The 22,497-nt window shown below is 44.4% G+C and overlaps 1 protein-coding gene across 1 annotated transcript in view; it reads right to left on the minus strand.

Annotated features, from left to right (window-relative positions):
• SH3BP1 (SH3 domain binding protein 1) overlaps positions 1-14,232 on the minus strand; it is a 44,208-nt gene extending 29,976 nt beyond the window's left edge. Inside the window, exons 1-3 of the mRNA XM_053406582.1 lie at positions 13,534-14,232; positions 2,837-2,879; positions 1,092-1,196 (exon numbers count right to left, since the gene is read on the minus strand). Coding sequence (XP_053262557.1) covers positions 1,092-1,196; positions 2,837-2,879; positions 13,534-13,595 — 210 coding nt within the window. The 5' untranslated portion in view covers positions 13,596-14,232. The remainder of the gene's footprint in view (positions 1-1,091; positions 1,197-2,836; positions 2,880-13,533) is intronic.
• Positions 14,233-22,497: the final 8,265 nt, after the last annotated feature.

Consider the following 22,497-nt stretch of genomic DNA (forward strand, 5'->3'; position numbering starts at 1 on the left):
CCCTCCTATGAAAGACAAAATCTTACAGAGCTGGCTGAATTAGATCTGCAGGGGGTTTTAAAATCAACCCACGTGCGCATTCAGACCCTAGTGTGTGGACACAGCCTATATAAATGTATATGTTGGAAAGTTGCCCGTCCATTCACTATGCATTCAAACACCTCTTAAGACATCGGCAACCCGTTTCCGTTAGATAGTTCCTGAGATCAAGGGCAGGTTTTCGTCTCTGTTTGGGTACAACTGGATACCATTTTGAATCAAGATAGCAGAATGGACCTTTCAAAGCAGTCCTGATTTTTACCACTGATTTCAAAACATTTTGGGGGGATTCCCAAGAGAGACTGCTAGGTCTAAATAAACTTGGAGATCTGTGATTAGAAATCTCAATGTCTGTCTTTCTTTTTCACATAAAACAGCCATAGAAGGTAAGGTAGAAATTAGGGTCAGGACAGGGGCAGTAGTACTGTGGACAGGAGGATCTTACTCTTTGCCCCTGTGCTGCAGTCACAATCCAAAATCCCCACCATTCAAAGCAGCTACGAGCTGCAGAAAGAGGAATTTGTATTGGGGAACTGGCCCAGGGCAAAGATTAAGGGCTGTGTTCACACACTCTCTTTACTGTGCATTCACTGGGCTTCCAGTGCTGGTTTTTAAATCTGTGTTCACACAACGTTATCCAAAACGACCCCTGGTGTGTACACAAACAGAAATGAATCTGACACTAATGAAGTTGTGCTGATGTGAAGAGCTGTGAAATGCACCAGGGGCTGGGGGGGGGCGGACTTCACTGCTTGAAGACAGTAATGTGAACACAACTCAGAGACCAAGGGAAGACAACCTGATGCCTTCCAAATGTTGCTGGACTGCAGCTTCCATCATCCCTGACCCTTGTGGCCAAACTGGGGTTGATGGGAGTTGTAGTCCAGGACACCTGAAGGGCACCAGGTTGCCTATTCCTGGGTTAGACCCTCTTCCTCTGTGCTATGACCCTAAGTCACTTTTAAGGAAGAAGAAAAGTATGCCAACCACTGAACTCCCATATAACCCGTTGGTTTACTTGACGCTGAAAGAAGAGAGGCAAACGCTCTTACCACCCGTTTGTCCATATCTGCCCCATATTGGCCTTGGAGACAAGCCAGGAGCCTCTTCTGGACATTGTGAGCAGCACGCTTGGCTGGTTCAATCCTCTGTTCAATCTGGAAAAAAGGAGAGTGAAAGAAAATGAGGGGAAAGACTCCCCTATTGCATCCGTTCCTCTTTGAGAGTGTTTCTCTCTTTCCAAGATCTCCTGCAACATCGCAGAGGCAAGTGTCTTCTTCTGTTCATCTTCCACAAGATTCCATGCAGATTTTGGCATTAGGGATAACATTTGGGTTTCTGATTTCTCAGTTTTTCACGCCACATTCTGTCTCTCACAAATGTAAAGATATTTGAAAACAGAAAGGGTGGTATTCAACCGACTTTTAAGCAGGGCAGACGCACTGAAATAAATGGAACTAACGTTAACAGTCTGCTCTGAATAAAAATTGGTTGGCTACTACCCACTGACCTGTCAACGGTATGCACCCCACCCTGAGGTTGCTTACAGGTGAACTGTCAGAGTCACAGAGGTTTTGCAGCCCATAAAGACTACACAATTAATTTAAGTAAACAGAGACAATCTATACACACATTTATAGGAACATGTGAGCGGATCAAGAATGAAAGAGGAAGCTTGAGTGACCAAGTAAATGATGTGTTTAGATTTTCAGATTAAGGGTGAATGTTTGCCAATGGACTCAAAGAGCTGAGTTGTTCTGCACCACACCATTCTTTCATCCATTCCTGTCTATTCAGCTCTTCTGCCTCTCAGTTGTCCATCTCTAGTCTTCTAGTCAATTATGCCTGGAGAAGGACAGTGGCACATTCATAGAGTATCTGCCTTGCATGTAGAAGGTCCAAGGTTCAATCCTGGGTGTCTCCCAGCAGAGCTGGGAAAAGATTCTGCCTGGATCCCTGGAGAGCCACCGGCAGTCCGGGTAGACAGTACTCATCTAGGCAGCTCCTGGGAACTCTGAATTATGCGACTCCTCAAATATTAGATTAACTGGTGGTGGGCTCTCATTTACTTGAGATCTTTAAGGAGAGGATGGATGGGTCGGCACCTGTCAAGGCCACATGATTCTGCCATGAGTTGGACTTGAAGGCTCTTTGCAACTCTTAACATTCTATGGAGAGAGATGCGATCAGATTCCATGACCTGGTTTCACTCTACTACTTTACTCTCCTGCTGCTGGCCAGGGATACTAATAACTCCTGCAACCCTGGGCTAGTTATGACATCATGCTGCAGAATGCACCCCCCATGAATAAATTGAAGCACAAATAGGCAAGGATATGTTTGCTGTGGAATACTTTCTTCTACATAACTTACTGTCTATTAGCAGCCTGCTTTTATCTCATAGGCTTAGTACTACAGACATTAGAAATATCACAGAAGTGCAGATTTTGTGGTACAGAATAGGGGTGTGTGTGTGCCTGTGTGTACATGAAACCATTCTTTTGCAAATTAGTTGCCCCAGCGGCTTTCAAATCTGCCCCTTGCTCTGAGTTGTTGAGATCTCCTGGGACCCACTCAAACAGTAATGTTTGTTGCTCTTTGAAGCTTAAAACTCATCTCTCCCACTGGAACATCTGGATCATTCTTCAGGGAGTGGGTAAAAACCGAGAGCAAAACTGTCCTGTGACTCAGGCATAAGCAGAGAGCAAATAAATTACACATGAAGACAAGGGACTCTTTCTCTCCTTGCCTGTAGGTACAGGTAAGCACATGCCCACTGATCAGACCCACGCCTCACCTGTAGCAAGTCTTCTGTCAAGTATTCTGCTGTTTCTTGGGCTCTAGGAAGAGGCAGCAAAAAACAAGAGTCAAAGAGACAAACTATACATTAATGCTATATGTTTTAGCACCTTCTTCATTTGTGGCTGTAGAGGAGGAAATCAGAAGAAAGTTCTTTCCAAGTAATAGATACTGGCAAACTTGTCTTCGATATCAGGACTCACTTATTTTATATGCCGCCTGTTTTGTGCAATAAAGCAGAACACTCTGGCTAAAAGAAGTACTGTGTTTATTAGGCTTTTACAGTGCTTTTTTCTGGAGGGACACTGGGGTAAGCTTACCCCTAAACATTTTGTGAATCTAAGTTTGGCCTCATTGAGGGGCAGGATTTCAATATGAGTAGGAAAATGAGAATACCCCTAAACAATTTTTTTAAGAAAAAAAAGCACTGGGCTTTTATATTTTTACATTTTCAAATACATCAGTGTTGGACAGTAGGAAGAGCTTGTCTGCATCTCTGTTGCATTATTTATCACATTTGTACCAGGTCATTTTACTGAGGAGTTGTGAGTAGCATATATATTGGAGATCCCATTTAATCCTTCCCTGGGAAAGAGAGAACGGCTGGCCTAAGGTCCTCTGGTGAACTTCATGACTGAGTAGGACTTCCATTTCCAAATCCATCAACTCTATCAACTACAGTGGTACCTCGGGTTACATATGCTTCAGGTTACAAACGCTTCAGGTTACAGACTCCGGTAACCCATAAATATCACCTCGGGTTAAGAAATTTGCTTCAGGATGAGAACAGAAATCGTGCTCTGGCGGCACGGCGGCAGCAGGAGGCCCCATTAGCTAAAGTGGTGCTTCAGGTTAAGAACAGTTTCAGGTTAAGAACGGACCTCCGGAATGAATTAAGTACTTAACCCGAGGTACCACTGTACCTGCTTTGAATGTCCAGAATTATTTTTACATGACTGAACATAGGACAGTGCTCCATGAAGTGATTCCGTTGGCACAAAGATTTCTGCTTGCACAATGAAACTTTTCCTTCCTCTTTTCTCCCCATGCAACCACCCAAATCTGCTCTGGAGAATTGGGGTAACCTTGAGAATGGGCTTTAGGGGACACACGTGAAGAAAAGAGAGGAGGAATGTTTCACTGGCCGTGCAGTGCTAACAACTACTTTACGGACTACAGCCCTTAGCCTTATTATTCTGTCTCTTACATTTAATCTTCTTGTCTTTTTCATGCCATATACTTCATGAAAAGGAGTCTGATTTCTGCTAGAATGTTGCTGCCTTTGCCTGCCCAGGAGTTTCAGAAAGATAGAAGGGCAAAACAAAATGGAAGATTATAATGCTACAGAATGTTAGACTGGATGACCCTAATGCACCAGGGGTCCTGAACCAGGTACTGGATGGCTGCCAGACCCAGGCATTTGACTCCCTATGCCAGTGCCATACCAGTTTGCCAAAAGAGGGAGCTACTGGCTGCACACTGCTTCCTTTGTGGCCAAGGAGAAATACTGCAGGTGACAAAAGACACCAAGGAGTTCCACCTGGACCCTCAGCCTATGCAACTCTCCTACTGTATGTACCTACCCAATTGTTAATAGGTTATTCATAGGCCCTGCTCTCAATTCCCCTGCTGTCTGAAGCATGATGGGGTATCACCCAGGACAGGGCCTTTCCTACAGTGGCACCAAAGCTTTGGCACACCCTCCCGGGGGAATTTCATTCCGTTCATTTGCTGCTGATATTCTGGTGACAGGTGAAGGCCCATGTTGATTTTGGAAAGCAGCCAGAAGCCCCGAAGAAGGGATTTCTCTCCCTTAGTTGTTGGGCGGAGCTTCTTCTCCCTCTTGCTAGTTTTAATTTATTTCATTGTTTACATGAGCTGCTCTTAATGCGTTCAGATTGTAATCATTGTTGATAGGCCATTGGCATAAAATATGGGATGGATGGATAGAAAGACTGACAGACAGATACAAAAAAACCCTCTGCGTACAAATCAAGATCAAGGTGTAATCAGTTCAGACTGTCTTCCCTGGCTCTCCACTCCCTGGCTTGAAAGGACATTGAAGGTTTCTGGGTAGAGGGGAAAGCGCATATGCTGAACTTTTATGTGGATGATGTCGAGTTGTGTTGTGTAATCTGAAACAGCAATACCTGTAAGTACTGGAAAGGAAACTCAGTGCATTCGAATGCCTGGGTGGCCTTAAAATTAACTTTGAAAAGTCTAGTATACTGTTCCCCAATATCAAACCATGAGACCAATTGGATATACAATGGTTAATGAAATTCCTATCTGTCCCAGAGTCTTTAAGTACTTGGGGGTATTTATACTCCAAAAATTAAGGAAATTGTTCACTCTAAATTGTTGTCAATTGGTAAAAAAAGCAAAGAAAATAATTAGGAGATGGTGGGTGGAGGGGATTGTCCTAATTAAGGAGGATTGCAGTGATCCAGATGAAAGTACCGTATGTTTCTGTCTATAAGACGCACCCATGTATAAGACACCCCCTATTTTTGGGGACTCGATTTAAGAAAATGGGGGAAGATCTATCCGTGTATAAGATGCCCCCAAATTTTGGACATTATTTTTTAGGGGGAAAACTTAGTCTTATACATGAAAAAAAATACAGTAATTCCAATGTTTCTGTGTGTGTTTCAGGTTTTCTCCATCCCCCTCAGCTTGAATGTATGAAAACACTGGCACACACTTTTGAATACGTTTTTCAAGGCAAGAAATCTAGACTGCTGCTGAGACATATGTATGACAGACTGAATGGAGATGGATGGGGATTATCCCATCTTTCTCATTATGATAAAATATACTGTATTTCTATTTAAATTGTAGTAATTAGTTCTAAATTTATCTCTATATGTATACGTTAGCACATGCAAAATTGCAAGCAAATCTATGTCCTCTCTTTTGGCAATGCATATGTTGCCACTCTAGTCTGGCTTGCTTTCCTGCCTTCCTTCAGACTGTCAGCTGAATCCTTCATGCTAAAGGTTGCGTATTCCCAGTGGCTAGTATACCTTTGAACTTGCCTTGAGATGAGAACCACATCCATACACTTAAACGCTATTGTACCATGTTAACAATCATGGCTTCCCCCAAAGAATCCTGGGAATCATGTAGTTTGTCAACTGTGCTGACCTCACAGAGCTACAATTCCCAGCACCCTCAATGAGCTACAGTCCATGACTGTTTAAGCAGTATGTTTTAAATGTATGGTGTGGTTGTCACCCATTCTTAGACCCTAGAAAGCACTGCAGCCTAGAAACAGAGGAACTATAAATCAGTTGTCTCCAAGGGCAGATTATTCAGCATCACTTTTCAACAGAGGAAATCTCAGACATGTAGCTCTGCCTCTACCTCCTACTACTTAGTCTGTCATGGGGTTATACTCACACAGGGGGGAAAATGCAATTCAGGTTCTTCTCCTTTCAGGAACAAGGCTGCACCCAGAATGAAAGGTAGGGGAAGAGGAACTCTCAGCAATACTGAGGTGTGTGACACAGTTCAAAGAGGGTTTGCATAGAGACTCCAGGATAAAGTTAAAGAGAATGGCTGGGGCAAGCCAGTCAGATGGGTGGGGTACAAAAAACAAATTATTATTATTATTATTATTATTATTATTATTATTATTATGAAATTGCTGAAGAAGCTGCTGAGGCAGCGGAAAGGTTGATAAGGAGACAAAAGCTCCCAGGATTTAAATGTTTACAAAGCCCTTCCTTCCCACCATGGGAATCCTGCATTCGCAGCAGAGGAAATAATTCCTGCGGTTTGTAACTTAACATTAAACCTGCTCTCTTAACCACCTCACTTTCCACTTCTGAGACAATTACAGATCTAAAACACTTCATTTGCATCCTATTCCACATATGAAATGAAGGCTTGTTGAAAACCTGTTGCTTCAAACATGGAGACAGGGAGATAAATAAGGGTGTTTATAGAAAGGGGATTAATATTGTAATCAGGCCATTGGCAACAGCGCTGGTTTGGTTTGTTTGATAATGATGATGATGATGATTTCTTATTGGATTACTCCCAGGCAGGGTAAATTTGGATGAAATGGACAAAAAATATGCTAGAATTTCATGTGGAAACTTCAGAAGCTTGCATATGTAAGGAACACCAATTGCACCATAAACTTCTCTCTAGAAGCACTTACATGATGTACATAGGAGCAAAAATTCCTAACATCACGCACGTGCTAATGAAGACTCAGCTGGTGGTAAGAGAAATTGGGGTTTTGATAGAGGGCTAAGAACAGAAATGAAAATGTCAACCCTGTGTGCGGCAGCTGCTGAAAAGGTGAATTCCACGCTAGTGATTATTAGAAAAGGGACTCAACACTGGCGTGCCTTTAGAAATATGGTTTAATGACAGATATTTACACCCTTAATTTATGGAGAGGGAGTACAGATCTTACAGCATGGTCATCTCAAGAGGGGCTTGCATCTCTCCCCACCTGCCTTCAGCCAGCCAGCCAATATTGTTTTGCTATTTTCTTAGTTGTGCCAAAGGCCCCCAAGTCTTCCTGTGACATCACAGTTACCTTGGCAACCTTCCAAATCTCCTGTCTCTGTTCACACCTCAGGACAGGGGGGAAGGACCATTCTTCAAAATGGCCTTGTGTTGTTTCTTAATGGCTCTAGCATGGCCAGATCGTTTTGCATAGGCTAACCGAGGAATTCCTCTGCAGTTTGAATTTCTCCCTTCACATCCCATTCTACTATTCACTAACAGAAAAAAAATATTTTTTTTGTTGAGAATTTGCCAAAGAAGCTCAACAACTTTGGCCAAAACTAAAAAAACAAACAAACCCTAAAAAAAACTATTGTGTCACATTTTGAAATATGGCAACCCTATTATACAGATACTTTATATGTTTGGTGTGTTCACATTCTGGTTGCCACAAATCAAAAAGGGTGTTGTAGAGATGGGAAGGGGCAGAACTGGGCATCCAACTGATCAGTGGGCTGGAGCAACTCGTCTATGAGGAGAATTTAATCCATCTGGGGCTTTTAAATTTGGGGAGGGGGCAGTAAGGAAAGAGGGACATGATCAAGGTTGATAAAATCCTGCATAGTGTTGGGGAAAAAATAAGACCCAGCTAGAAATCTAGAAATTTAGAAGTCTCTCACTGAATCTGCTACCCAGGTTTCCTGAGGAGAAGGAGTGACTGTTAAACCAGTGTTGTCTGTGGTGTGTAGATAAACCCTTAATGTTAAGCAACTGCAGAGCAGATCCAGCTTTAGCTGAAGGACCCAAGCACACCAGAGGATGTGCAGCGTGGAGCAGGCCTTGAAATGCTTTCTGCTGTGAAAGAACAGGAAACCATCAATTGAGGCGGGGGGGGAGGGAGACAGAAGCTGTGCATACAGGCACCATGCATATATTTCAAGTACATTCCCTCTCTCCGAAGTATACTGGGAAACATAGTTTGTTAAGAAAGTTGTGAATTGTAGCTCTGTCAGGGAGGGTAAACTACAGTTCCCATTATTCTTTTTTGGGGTGGGGGTGCTTTAAATGTATGGTATGCATGCAGCCAGGGAACAGAAGGAACTGTTGTAGCAATGAATTTAGCAAGGACTATATCACTTGTTTGGGGGTTAATGTATATTTATTTGGATTATATGTAAAATGCACACATCGACAGGATACAAGTGTATCAAAATCTATTCAAATACAGCACTTGTGAGTGAATGTTTTTAAAGTGGGCTAGAAAGTAGGAGGGAGTAATTAAAAACAGTTAAATTGATGTACACTCTATCAAAAAACACATTATGTTTTTGTTTTTTAACGGTGAGGTGTGTAGTTGGTAATTATTCTAATTTAATGTTGCCAATCTAGACTGACTTTTTCTTACAAGTATACAGAGATATCGCCGTGGATCTCAGATGGCCCCAACGTTTTAAAGCATAGATATAAGGAACTATAGTTGTACATTGAAAAACAAACTAAAAAACTCTGGAGATATTAATTTAGGCTGCAAAGTTTAAGGGGGAGTGGAGTTTTACATGCTAGGTTGCACTTAGGCTCCACTGAAATTGAATGTGGAAAGTTATGCCTTAAATCCTGTTGATTTAATCCAAGTCTGCACCTACCCTATTGTCCTCACTCTGAGGGTTCTTCTTACTCTTTCACTGATACATGGGAGGGTTAAAACAGAAAGCACAATGTAGTAAGTGTAGGTTTTCCCCCTATGCAGCAATGTATTTAAATCTCTCTTGCGAAATTGGCTGATGTGAGCAACTACTTGCTCTGCAAAAGATTCTCCTCCTCACCCAGCCGGGAGTGAGATGAGTAACAACTAAATTCAACCTTCACATCACAACAGCTAGACTGGGAAGACGGGAAAATCAGCTCTGGAACACCCAAGTGCCCAGCCCTGCTGCTTATGTCATTCCTTGTGCTTTCAAAAGTAGAGCAGGAGATGGTAGAGGCTGGGCAAGACCAGGTGGAAAAATAAAACAGAGAAAGGATCTTCTACTCGTTGAGAAACTTCCTGCCTCCATCAAACCATTTTTTGGTCTGTTTAGTTAAGGTGGGCAACTCTTTCAATTTCGGTTTCTCCAGTCGTAAGCTCAGTTCTCCAAATTTTCATATCAGTTTGGATTTAAAACAAAACAACAACAAAACTCCCCACAAAGTCCTCGTGAAAATTCATCAGTATTTTAGTGTGAATTTCTCCAAATATACATATATATATATATATATATATATATATATATATATATATATATAATTTGGTATGTAGTTCTTCCTAACAAACACATTTTGGCAAAGCAATTTTAATGTTAGTTTCACTAACAGATGCATTTTTGTGCATACTGTAAGCTAGTATGTGCATTTTTATATGCATTTCTTGGCTGGAGAATGGCACTGCAAAATTCAGAGAAGTGTGAATTTTGAAGGACAGCTGTGTTTAGGTTCTCAGATTGTTTCAGAAAGCTCCGATTAGGAAGGTTTGCCTTTAAATGAGAAGTGAACCAAATTTCTCCCCCATCCCTACTGACTAGCGGAGTACATACTTTTCTCAGCACTGGGATTTCAGAGTACTAATCCCATCCAGCTGTGGGTTGTGCACACACTGCCAATGACTCACCACCCAGTGGTTTGGGAAGTGGTGTACACACAACCTTGGCCACAATCCATATCTATCCTTTCGTTTCTTGTGAAATCCTGCATTTGATGTGTTTCCCGCCAAACTAGCTTCAGTCAGAATTGAGAAAAGAATGTCCTTGCTGCATTTTAAGCCAGCGATGGACTCACTGAGCGGGGTCAGTCAGGCAACTCAAAAACACAATAAAAGAGTCAAGCCTCAGGTTCCAGGATGGGGAACCTGTGGCCCTCTAGATTAACATCATCTAGAAACTACAATTTCCATAATCCCTGATTACTGTGGTCATGCTGGATAGGGCTGATGGGAGTTCAGCAACATCTGGAGGGAGACATGTTAGCCATACCTGATCAAACCAATACTATTTTTTTTAATGTTATTTACAGATCATGAAAAGCTCAACATGTTTGATTAAGGTATCTGCAATAGCTATGTATGTATGTATGTATGTATGTATGTATGTAAGTATGTACTGAATTTATATTCCACTTTTCATCCAAGGAGCTCAAAGTGTAATACATAGTTCTCCTGCTCCCTGTTTTATCCTCACAGCAACCCTGTGAGGGAGAGAGGAATGAAGGTTGGGCTTTGGCTAATTCAACAATCCATGGCCTTTTAAACTAAGGGGGAGGGTTGTTGCTTCGCTTGCATTATGTCATGTATTTTTGTGGGGGGTTTTGTGATCCACGGATGAAAGGCGGAATATAAATTTAATAAGTAAATAAATGAGTGACTGGCCCAATGTCACCCAGTGATCTTTGTGGTTGAGTGGGGATTTGAACCCTGGTCTTCCAGATCCATGTCCAACACTCTAACCAGTACTCTATACAGATTAATGATACTGGTAATGATACCAGCCCAACTTTCAGGGCCTTTGAACGCTCTGCTCCACAAAGTGTTTAGCTGAAACAGCAACAACTATTGATCCCTTCTTATCAACCTACAGTTAGAGACCCTCCAAGTGTCCCTATTTTCCAGGGACATCCCTAATTTAGAGAAGCCGTCCTGGTTTCTGATTTGGTCCTGCAATGTCTCACTTTTCCTTAAGATGTGCATATTTTCATTGGAGAAATTTTGGAAGGTATGGAGTTATCCATCCTCCAAGCTGTCATAAGGCAATCCTGTATAGGGAAGTTTTTGAATGTTTAATGTTTTATTGTGTTTTTATATATGCTGGAAGCTGGCTAGAGTGGCTGGGGCAACCCAGTAAGATGTGTGGGGTATAAATAGTAAAATTATCATTATGGGATGTTGGAGGGTTGGAGCAGTTACTACCTGGTGCAGCCTGGTCTAAAGGCTTCATATCTACAGATCTCCACCCTGAGATATACTTGATATCCAGCACCACAAAGCAAAATGGAAGACACGGGCCTTCCATTGACACCAGGTACTTAAAGGCCTGAGGGAGCTGCTAAAAAGCAAATCCCTACAGTTCTCTGCTTCTTTCTCATAGACAGGGGCATATGAATTGCTGAAATTCCACACAAGAGCAGAACCCATCTGAGAACCTCAGCTTTCATTTAAAAGAAAGAGCATGTTTGTATATTAAATTTATATCCCACCCTTCTTCCTAAAAGAGCGTAGAGCTGCATGTAATGTAAAAATAGGGTTAGAAGTATCTGGATAATCTAAAAAAACACTAAAAAAATTCCAAGAAACAAGAAAACAAAACCCAGTGGGCTTGCTGAGTTGCACCAGTGAACATGGCTGTTACTATTTTTCTTCACATTTGTACTCCACCCTTCCTCTGGTGAGCTGAGCATGGCATTCATGGATGTGGATTACCTCACTTTATTCTCCGTGCAGCAGGTTAGGCGTGAGTATGTATGAGTGGCCCAAGGTCACCCAAGGGGCAAATGTGGCTGAGAACTCAGATCTCACCCCCCAGCTGAAGTCCAGTGCTCTAGTGCCTTACATAGCTTCCTTGCGCCCATTTGCCTCAGAAATAAGCACACCGTGCGGAGTACACACAGTACCCTCTGATCTCAGGGACATAGCACTTGTTCCACATGCTGGCTGGGGCGGATGGGAGTGGCAGTTCAGAACATCTGGAGGACACCAGGGTGGGGAAGACTAGTCTAGGGCCATAAATTTCCCTGATAATCCTGTTGCATGGTCAAGTTCTCTTTACCACTTGGCAAGAAGATACAGACAAATATGCCTGCCAGAGGGGTGCATGGGGATGGCAGGGTGATGCAGCAGAGAATAAAAACAGGAGAGGCTGGATTGTTGACTGACCCTGAACACGTACCTGGGGCCTCAGTTCCATAGCATTTGATGCTTTGGGTGAGGGGTTGGAGTCTCACCTGGACATCACCACCTGGGCTCTCATGTTCTGGTTCCTTAGTCCCATTAGTGATTTTTAAGTGGTTACAGGCACAGTTTGTTGAGTGGCCTGGTCACTAGTTATATACTGGTCACTAGTTATATACTGCCAGGAAATCAGCCCTGAGTGCTCACTGGAAGGACAGATCATGAAGCTGAGGCTCCAATACTTTGGCCACCTCATGAGAAGAGAAGACTCCCTGGAAAAGACCCTGATGTTGGGAAAGATGGAGGGCACAAGAAGAAGGGGACGACAGAGGACGAGATGCTTGGACAGTGTTCTCGAAGCTACAAACACGAGTCTGACCAAATTGCGGGAGGCAGTGGAAGACAGGAGTGCCTGGCGTGCTCTGGTCCATGGGGTCATGAAGAGTCGGACACGACTAAACGACTGAACAACAGCAACATCTTGCCGCTGGTGGCCCACTGGTTGTGAAAGTGGTGGCCCTTTACTTTGGCTGTGTACTCACTTTAAAGCACGTTCAAAACACATGTCCCTGCCTCAAAGAATTCTGAGCACTGCAGTTTGTTGAGGGTTGCTGGGAATTCCAGCTTCCCAAAAATGCAGCGCCCAGAATTTTTCTGAGGCAATAAATGTGCTTTGAATGACTTCTAAAGGTAGAGTCTGTATGCAGCCTTATAGGGAACCTGTGCCCCCCTCCAGATGCTGGACTACAGTTCCCATAGTTCCCTGACCTTTGGGCCATGCTGGCTGGGGTTGGTAGGAGCTGGAGCCCAACAGTATTAAGAGAAGACCACTGGTTCTCCATCCCTGACAAAGGAAGATTCAGGCAAGGGTAGGGTTGAGCTTTTTTAAGGAAAACCCAAAAGTTATTGAACACACTCTCTCTCTCTCTCTCTCTCTCTCTCTCTCTCTCTCTCTCTCTCCACACACACACACACACACACACACACACACACACACCAACAATGGATCCAGATAGTAGCCTCTACTCTGCTAAATAAACTCCCTGATAAACTGAATTCAGGAAAGGAGGGGGTAAGAGTTAGAATTAGCACCTGGTTACTGCTGGGACTAGAGACAAGCAAGCATGTCTCCACGCGCTCAAAGCTCTCCAGCAGTCAAGTTTTCAGAAGCAGCTACTGCCCAGTTAGGCACCATCTGAGCCCTACTTACAAGTTTTCATCTGGCCCACTCAGGTCCTTGTGCAAAGTCCAGAGGGCCTAACCTGTACGCTGCCTAAAGGGTGGGTCCTGTCAATGATCAAGCCAAGGATCCTCCTTACCTTCCGCCAATGCTGGGGTGACTGAGCTGCTGCCGCATCCGATTGAACTGTCTCTTCATCATCTTGAGGGAAAGATAACGCAGTTCCACCACAACGACCAAAAACCAGCTGGGTATTCTTTCCCTCCTCCTCTTCAGCACAAGCCACTCGCACTTGTTGCCATCGATGATTCTCTCCTCCTCCTCCTCCTCCTCCTTCTGTCAGCAGGCTTATTCCTGTCACTTCCTTGTCATTCTCTGGTCTTATTTTACTCTCTCTCTCTCTCTCTCTCTCTCTCTCTCTCTCTCTCACTTCACCCTTCTCTTCCCATTTCTACTTCCTCCTCCTCCTCAACCCTCACTGATTTCCTCTTATTTCCCTTTCTTCCGATATCCTTCACTCACAATCTTCAGTGTGTTTCTCCACCTCCTTTTCCTCCCTAAGTTTCAAGTCCTTCCCGTTTCTCTCACACTTTCTCTGCAGCAACTTGCCTCTTTCTCTCTTGCCTCCGCCGCCACCACCTCTCGCAGATGCTGAGATCAGGTAAGATCTGCTGCTGCCTCTCTCAGTTCCTGTCACCACCCCGCCAAAAGAGAAAAAAATAAAAATAACTTCAGCCAAGCCTTAAAGGGGAAATATTATTACAGCAAACATGCAACAAGGCAGAACAAGCCTTTATGCTGCGAGGGCTCGCGCTGTAGCACTTCCTACTTTCTTTCTCTCTCTCTCTCTGGCTCAGCTAACGCTTGACAACGTGGGGGTGACGCTGAAACGAAGCTTGAGGTTTGGGGTGAGGAAGACGGTTGGCTGATAAAGTTGCATGAACTCAGGAGGATGGGGGTGTAGCTTTTGCAGCAGAGGCCCAGAGAGGGTCTTTCTCAGGTTGGCCCAACCAGCATTACTGGCAAGGTGAAGTAAACAATGGATTTTGGGATAGCAAAGCTGGCAAAGTGCAACAGCTCCTGCTAGTTCAGCCCTGGGCACCATACATTACTATATGCAATTATAAATACTAATACTCTGTCCTGCCTGTCTTTTAAGTATCTAATTGCATCCTGCACACACAATACTGCAAACCAACTTCTTAAGACTGTGTGCTCTTCCATAAAACACGCACAACGTTCAACACCAATTTCCAGAGAAGCAATTTCCTTTCCTGGAGCAAAGGAAAACTGCAATGTGAAATTGCTGAATTATAACACATGTAGCCTTTGGAATGCACAGGGGTCATTTTTCCACAGTACTACACAGTGGTTTGGAACTGTACACACCTTCACATGATTTCATTTACCATCTGTGTTGTCTGTGCACATAAGTGGGAATGTTTTCACGTGCAACAGTGTTCTCTATTTCCTTTCCCTCAAATAGCATTTCCATAGCTTCCTTGCCTTAAAAAACAAAACGTTTTGCACATTTTGTTTTCGAAAGGGGGGGGCCTGAAAACTGGTGTGTTTCTGCATATGTATTGCAGAATGCAGAAGATCTACAGTCGTACCTTTGTTCTCAAACAGAATGTGCTTCGGGAGTCTGCCTGACTTCCGAAACCATTCGAAAACCAAGGTGTGGCTTCTGATTGGCTGCAGGAGCGTCCTGCAGCCAATCAGAAGCCGCATCAGATGTTTGGCTTCCGAAAATCGTTCAAAAACCAGAACACTCACTTCTGAGTTTCGAACGTTTTCGAACGGAGCTGATTTTTTTGGGAGCCAAGGCATTTGAGATCCAAGGTACGACCATATTGTTACACAGAGGTGACTTAAGTCACTGTGCAGCTTCCTGTTTTGCCTGTTCCATTCATACCCAAGTTATGCATGGTGAGGAGGAATGGCCCAGCCCTGGGAAACTGCTGCGCATGTATGTAGGCAGGAAGCTCTTGAGAAGAACATTCTCAGTACTAAATGGATTATAATTGTTCCAGCAGAAGGCGCTTTATTTCTTTTTATTTCTTACATGTATATACAGTGGTACTTTGGTTTACGAACAGCTTAGTTTATGAACAACTTGGATTAAGAACGCTGCAAACCCAGAAGTAGGTGTTTTGGTTTGTGAACTTTGCCTTGGAAGCAGAACATGTTGAGTGTGTTCCATTTGTAAATTGAGTCCCCCGCTGCTATGGGAAAGCATGCCTTGGTTTAAGAACACTTTGGTTTAAGAACGGACTTCCAGAACAGATTAAGTTCATAAACCAAGGCACCACTGTACCACCTTTCCCTCCAAGGAACTTAAGGCGGGATTAATGGTCCGCCCGTCATGATTTTATCCTCACAACCACCCTGTGAGGTAGGTTAGGCTGAGAGACAGTGGCTAGCCCAGCGCCACCCAGCGTGCTTCATGTCTGGGTTGGGATCCATACCCTGGTTTCCCAACACTCCAACCAATACTCCACAGTGACTCTATTGACAATATGGGGATTGTGTCATGTTTCCAGAACCCCGAAGAGGTGCCTGGCATCCAGCGCTGAATGCCTATTATCACCTAGCGTGAAAAGGCAAAGGTACCTCTGACCATCAGGTCCAGTCGTGACCGACTCTGGGGTTGCGGCGCTCATCCCGCTTTATTGGTGGAGGGAGCTGGCATACAGCTTCTGGGTCATGTGGCCAGCATGACTAAGCTGCTTCTGGCGAACCAGAGCAGCGCACAGAAACGCCGTTTACCTTCCCACCTTCTTATCTACTTGCACTTCATGCATTCGAACTGCTAGGTTGGCAGGAGCAGGGACAGAGCAATGGGAGCTCACCCCATTGCGGGGATTCGAACCGCCGACCTTCTGATCGGCAAGTCCTAGGCTCTGTGGTTTAACCCACAGCGCCACCCGTGTCCCCTCACGTAGCGTGTACACACCTTTAAATGGTAATGTGCATTAGTTCAAAATGTGGGAAGCCAGCCCTGATGCATTCAGGGACCATAGAATCATAGAATCATAGAATCATAGAATCATAGAGTTGGAAGAGACCACAAGGGCCATCGAGTCCAACCCCCTGCCAAGCAGGAAACACCATCAGAGCACTCCTGACATATGGTTGTCAAGCCTCTGCTTAAAGACCTCCAAAGAAGGAGACTCCACCACACTCCTTGGCAGCAAATTCCACTGTCGAACAGCTCTTACTGTCAGGAAGTTCTTCCTAATGTTTAGGTGGAATCTTCTTTCTTGTAGTTTGGATCCATTGCTCCGTGTCCGCTTCTCTGGAGCAGCAGAAAACAACCTTTCTCCCTCCTCTATGTGACATCCTTTTATATATTTGAACATGGCTATCATATCACCCCTTAACCTCCTCTTCTCCAGGCTAAACATGCCCAGCTCCCTTAGCCGTTCCTCATAAGGCATCGTTTCCAGGCCTTTGACCATTTTGGTTGCCCTCCTCTGGACACGTTCCAGTTTGTCAATGTCCTTCTTGAACTGTGGTGCCCAGAACTGGACACAGTACTCCAGGTGAGGTCTGACCAGAGCAGAATACAGTGGCACTATTACTTCCCTTGATCTAGATGCTATACTCCTATTGATGCAGCCCAGAATTGCATTGGCTTTTTTAGCTGCCGCGTCACACTGTTGGCTCATGTCAAGTTTGTGGTCAACCAAGACTCCTAGATCCTTTTCACATGTAGTGCTCTCAAGCCAGGTGTCACCCATCTTGTATTTGTGCCTCTCATTTTTTTTGCCCAAGTGCAATACTTTACATTTCTCCCTGTTAAAATTCATCTTGTTTGTTTTGGCCCAGTTCTCTAATCTGTCAAGGTCGTTTTGAAGTGTGTTCCTGTCCTCTGGGGTGTTAGCCACCCCTCCCAGTTTGGTGTCATCTGCAAATTTGATCAGGATGCCCTTGAGTCCATCATCCAAGTCGTTGATAAAGATGTTGAATAAGACCGGGCCCAAGACAGAACCCTGTGGCACCCCACTAGTCACTCTTCTCCAGGATGAAGAGGAACCATTGATGAGCACCCTTTGGGTTCGGTCAGTCAGCCAGTTACAAATCCACTGAGTGGTAGCATAGTCAAGACCGCATTTTACCAGCTTCTTTACAAGAATATCATGGGACACCTTGTCAAATGCCTTGCTGAAATCAAGGTAGGCTACATCCACTGCGTTCCCTTCATCTACCAGGCTTGTAATTCTGTCAAAAAACGAGATCAGGTTAGTCTGACATGACTTATTTTTCAGAAATCCATGCTGACTATTGGTGATCACAGCATTCCTTTCCAGGTGCTCACAGACTGTTTGCTTAATGATCTGCTCCAGAATCTTCCCTGGTATTGATGTCAGACTGACTGGGCGGTAATTATTTGGGTCCTCTCTTTTCCCCTTTTTGAAAATAGGGACAACATTTGCCCTCCTCCAGTCTGCCGGGACTTCGCCTGTTCTCCAGGAATTCTCAAAGATGACTGCCAGTGGTTCTGAAATCACATCTGCCAGTTCTTTTAATACTCTTGGATGCAGTTCATCTGGCCCTGGAGACTTGAATACATCTAGACTAGCCAAGTATTCTTGTACTATCTCCTTAGTTATTCTGGGCTGTGTTTCCTCTGCTGAATCATTTGCTCCAAATTCTTCAGGTCGGGCATTGTTTTCTTTATCGGAGAAGACTGAGGCAAAGAAGGCATTGAGGAGTTCAGCCCTTTCTGTGTCCCCTGTTTGCATTTCACCATCTTCTCCTCTGAGTGACCCCACTGTTTCTTTGTTCTTCCTTTTGCTACGAACATACCCATAAAAGCCTTTTTTGTTGCTTTTAACCTCTCTAGCAAGCCTGAGTTCATTCTGTGCTTTAGCTTTTCTGACTTTGTGTCTACACGTGCTGGCTATTTGTTTGAATTCCTCTTTGGTGGTTTCCCCCCTTTTCCATTTTTTGTACACATCCTTTTTTAATCTTAACTCAGTTAAAAGTTCTTTAGATAGCCACCCTGGCTTCTTTAGGCACCTTCCATGTTTCCGTCTCATTGGTATTGCCTGAAGTTGTGCTTTTACTATCTCCCTCTTAACAAACTCCCAGCCATCATGAACTCCCTTTCCTTTTAGTATTACTGTCCATGGGATCTCACCCAGCACTTCCCTAAGTTTTATGAAGTCGGCTTTCTTAAAGTCGGACATTTGGATGATCATCTTGCTCCTTTTGCCGAGTGGAGTCCTGGGCATCTGCCCCAAAGTCCTGACATCACTGCCTCAAACAACCCTCCCCCCAATTATTGGGCACCTATTGCTTTGTCCATCGAGGCAGTTCACATGATCATTTGGGAGCTGGACCACAGCCACGTGGTGTGATGAGATCTGGAGCGATGATGCTGGGAGCAGTGCTCAACGAGGCGACATTAAGCCTTCTGAAATGTGCAGTAACCTTCCTAGGCGCACCCTGGATGGAAATGACTGTTGTGTTCTAAACCCCCAACACCCCCCCCCAAACTCTGTCAGCAATCTCTCAATTTGCAGCTGTTTGCAAGTCACTCATTGCAAAGAAAGCCCAGGCAGGAAAAGAATTTTAGGGGGCAAAGTGCGTGAAGTTACTGAGAAGTGGGAAAATTAAGGTGAGGAAGTGGTCAGGGTGAGTACATCGAGAGATAAAGTTCTATAATTGTAAATGAGAAAGGAAAGGAGGAAAGAACTGCCTCAGGCCGGCTACTAAAAAGGTTGCATTCTCACGCCTGCTAAATTTATCTATTAGCTGGGCTAGGTTAGAACTGCTATCAGTGTTTTGTTTTACTGGTACCCTTCTGTTGAACTAGGGGCTATGCAGGCTTTGAGGTTACCTTTATCAAGCACACATGAATGTGATGGCCTAAATTATTATTCAGTCATTATGATTATTATTAAGCTTTAAGGGCAAGGCTCGACAGCCTGTAGCCCTCCAGCACTCAGTTTCTGGAGCTTAGTCTTGATTCTCTCCAGTCACATATATTTCCTGTAGCAATTCTACCACAAAGTATAAACAACTACTACTACTACTATGACCACTTCATTGCACATACTTTGGCAAAAGCCCCTATTCTGCAGCTGAGCGCTCAAATTTTAGATTCATTGCAGGCGTGCATATAGAATGCAGCCTGCATCAGCTGATATGTTTGACACAGAGACAAGATGGAAAGTAGTGTCGCCTGTGATGTAAAGGGGCTGCTGAAGTTAAATTTATTATTCAACAGGCTGTAATGGACAGAGCCTGGAGCCAATTTTCCTCCTGCTCCCCATGAATTGCAGCTGGGCTGTTCCAAAGTGGTTTGCCCCTCTTGTTGGGCCTGGTGAGCATTAAATGTCCCCAAACCCTATAGTTATAATTTGTGGGTTACCATTGGATTTTATTTTGATTTTAATCTGCATTTTAATTGTTTGATTTTATGTTTTTAACGTATTGTATATCTTGATGTTAGCCGCCCTGAGCCCAGTCCTGGCCAGGGAGGGCGGGGTATAAATAAAATTTATTATCATCATCGGGACGCGGGTGGCACTGTGGGTAAAACCTCAGTGCCTAGGACTTGCTGATCGTATGGTCGGTGGTTCAAATCCCCACGGCGGGGTGCGCTCCCGTTGTTCGGTCCCAGCTCCTGCCCACCTAGCAGTTCGAAAGCACTCTTAAGTGCAAGTAGATAAATAGGTACCGCTTTATAGCGGGAAAGTAAACGGCGTTTCCGTGTGCTGTGCTGGTGCTGGCTCGCCAGAGCAGCTTCATCACGCTGGCCACGTGACCCGGAAGTGTCTTCGGACGGCGCTGGCTCCCAGCCTCTAGAGCGAGATGAGCACGCAACCCTAGAGTCGGACATGACTGGCCCGTACGGGCAGGGGTACCTTTACCTATTATCATCATCATCAATCATCATCATCATCTCAGGTCCCCTCCCTACCCCTTTTAGTTAGGACTTCTCAGGGGCATGAATATCAAACATCATTTTAAAAAGGATCTGCTTTTCCTAGTGTGCTTCTCTTCAGGTGCTACTGCAGACCAGAGAGATCATAGAATCATCGAGTTGGAAGGCACCTCGAGTGTCATCTAGTCCAAGCCCCCCCCCCCCCGGTCATGCAGGAATCTCAATTAAAGCATTCATGACAGATGGGCATCCAGTGGGATGAGGAGGGAAGATGCCATTTAGATGCCACTTTTGGGTTCCATGGGGAGGATCAAGCTTGGCCTACTCAGGAGAGAGCAGGCCACTAGGACAGAAACGGGATCGAAGCCCCAACAAAATAAACAAGCGCAGAATTTATTGTTGCGGGACTGTGCCTACCATCTCAGAAGCTGCAATGCAGATAGAAGAACTGCCTACATGTTACGTCTATTACAGAGGAAGCTGGAAACAACCTTCCTGATTCTTATCTGGACATATCAATGCTCAGTGACTTATCCTTAATGCCACTGCTGTAGTCCATCACACCACGATTCCTCATCACTTGGAGAAGCCACACAAGTCATTTCTTTAGGCTCATTTGGGAGGAAGGTTGAAATAATAATAAACACTGCAAAAAAAATGAATGACCATAATAAATTACTACTACTACTACTTCTACTACTACAAATGATGATTAATTTCCAGCTTCCTTTTTTTGTAACCCAACCTGTTTCTACTAAGATATGTGTGGGAAGTCTACCTACTGCAGAGGATTCAAGCTGTCAATAGTAGTGCCATTTTGCTTAGAGGGTTGTTGCAAGGAATGAAACGCGAGATTTGTGCTCTCTAGAGACTGCAGCAGATTTTGGACTCTTTTTAAAAGAGAGTTTGCAAGACAAGATCTTCAAGACAGCTCCTAAGCTGGAGATGGGAGCAATATTATGTCCCCAAACAAGACATCCAGCTGCACGCTGTTAAGTAGCTACCTTCCGGCCTCCACAACCACTGCTGAATCCAGCTCTGCGACACACAGCAGCAATTATTGCTGCAGAGGCCTCTGCAAAAGGAGTGGGAAGTGGGGAAGAAGAGGAAGTGTGAGCTCTTTGCATGCACACAGCAGACCCAGCCACAAACGACAAGCCCACGAGTTTGAGCTGAGACCAAGCTTGCCGGCAGGAGGAGGAGGAGGAGGAAGAGGTGACATTTTCCAGAGTTAATGCCTTGGTTAGCTTTGGTAGCAATTCCACGCCTCCACAAATGCAGAAATAGTCTGACTCTTGAGGAGATCATCGCACCATCGCAACCCTAACAAAAACAAGGAGCCAACAGTGGTTGCCATATTCATATCTTAATGTCACATGGATGTTCCTGGCACTGAAACAGGAATTGAGATAGAGGAACAGAAGCCGGGATGACTGGAAATGGTTGCTGGTGCTCAGAGTCCTCTAATAAGATAAATGGCCCCTCTAATCCAGCCTCACAGTGGCCAACCAGATGCTTGTAGAAAGCCAGCAGCAGCACTCCATCCACCCGTGATTGTCAGCAACTGGTATTCAGAATCATAGAACTTTAGCGTTGGAAGGGACCACAAGGGTCATCTAGTCCAACCCCCTGCAATGCAGGTATGTGGGACTCAAACGCACAACCCTGAGATTAAGAGTCCCATGCTCTACCAATAGCACCTCCAATATGGTAAGTGGACTCCAGCCATCATGGCTGGTGGCCATCAATAACCTGATCCTCCATGGATTTATCTAATCCTCTTTTAAAGACATCCCAATTGGTGACCATCACTACCTTTTGTGGGAGTGAATGCCGTAGTTTAACCATGTGTTGCGTTTCCCCCTGTCTTCAATCTTCCAGCAACATTCAGCTTCATTGGATGTCCCTGAGTTCGAGCATTACGAGAGGGAGAAAAACTTCTTATCCACTTCCCCATACTTTGCATAGTCTTATACACCTCTATCATGTCCCCTTGCCTTTTTTTCTAACCTAAGAAGGCCCAAATATCATCTCCTTTCCTATAGGAGAGTTGCTTCAGAATTTTGAACCTTCCCAGCTCTACAAGGATCCTTTCTAAGGTGAGGCAACCAGAATGTAGATTTGTACAACTACATTATATTAGCAGGGTTTTTGTTTTGCAAATGGTTCAACGTTTACATCCTGCACCAGGTCTTGGGTGCCCCT

This window comes from Podarcis raffonei, chromosome 10 (genome assembly GCF_027172205.1).
Source record: "Podarcis raffonei isolate rPodRaf1 chromosome 10, rPodRaf1.pri, whole genome shotgun sequence".
Classification (NCBI taxonomy): Eukaryota; Metazoa; Chordata; class Lepidosauria; order Squamata; family Lacertidae; genus Podarcis; species Podarcis raffonei.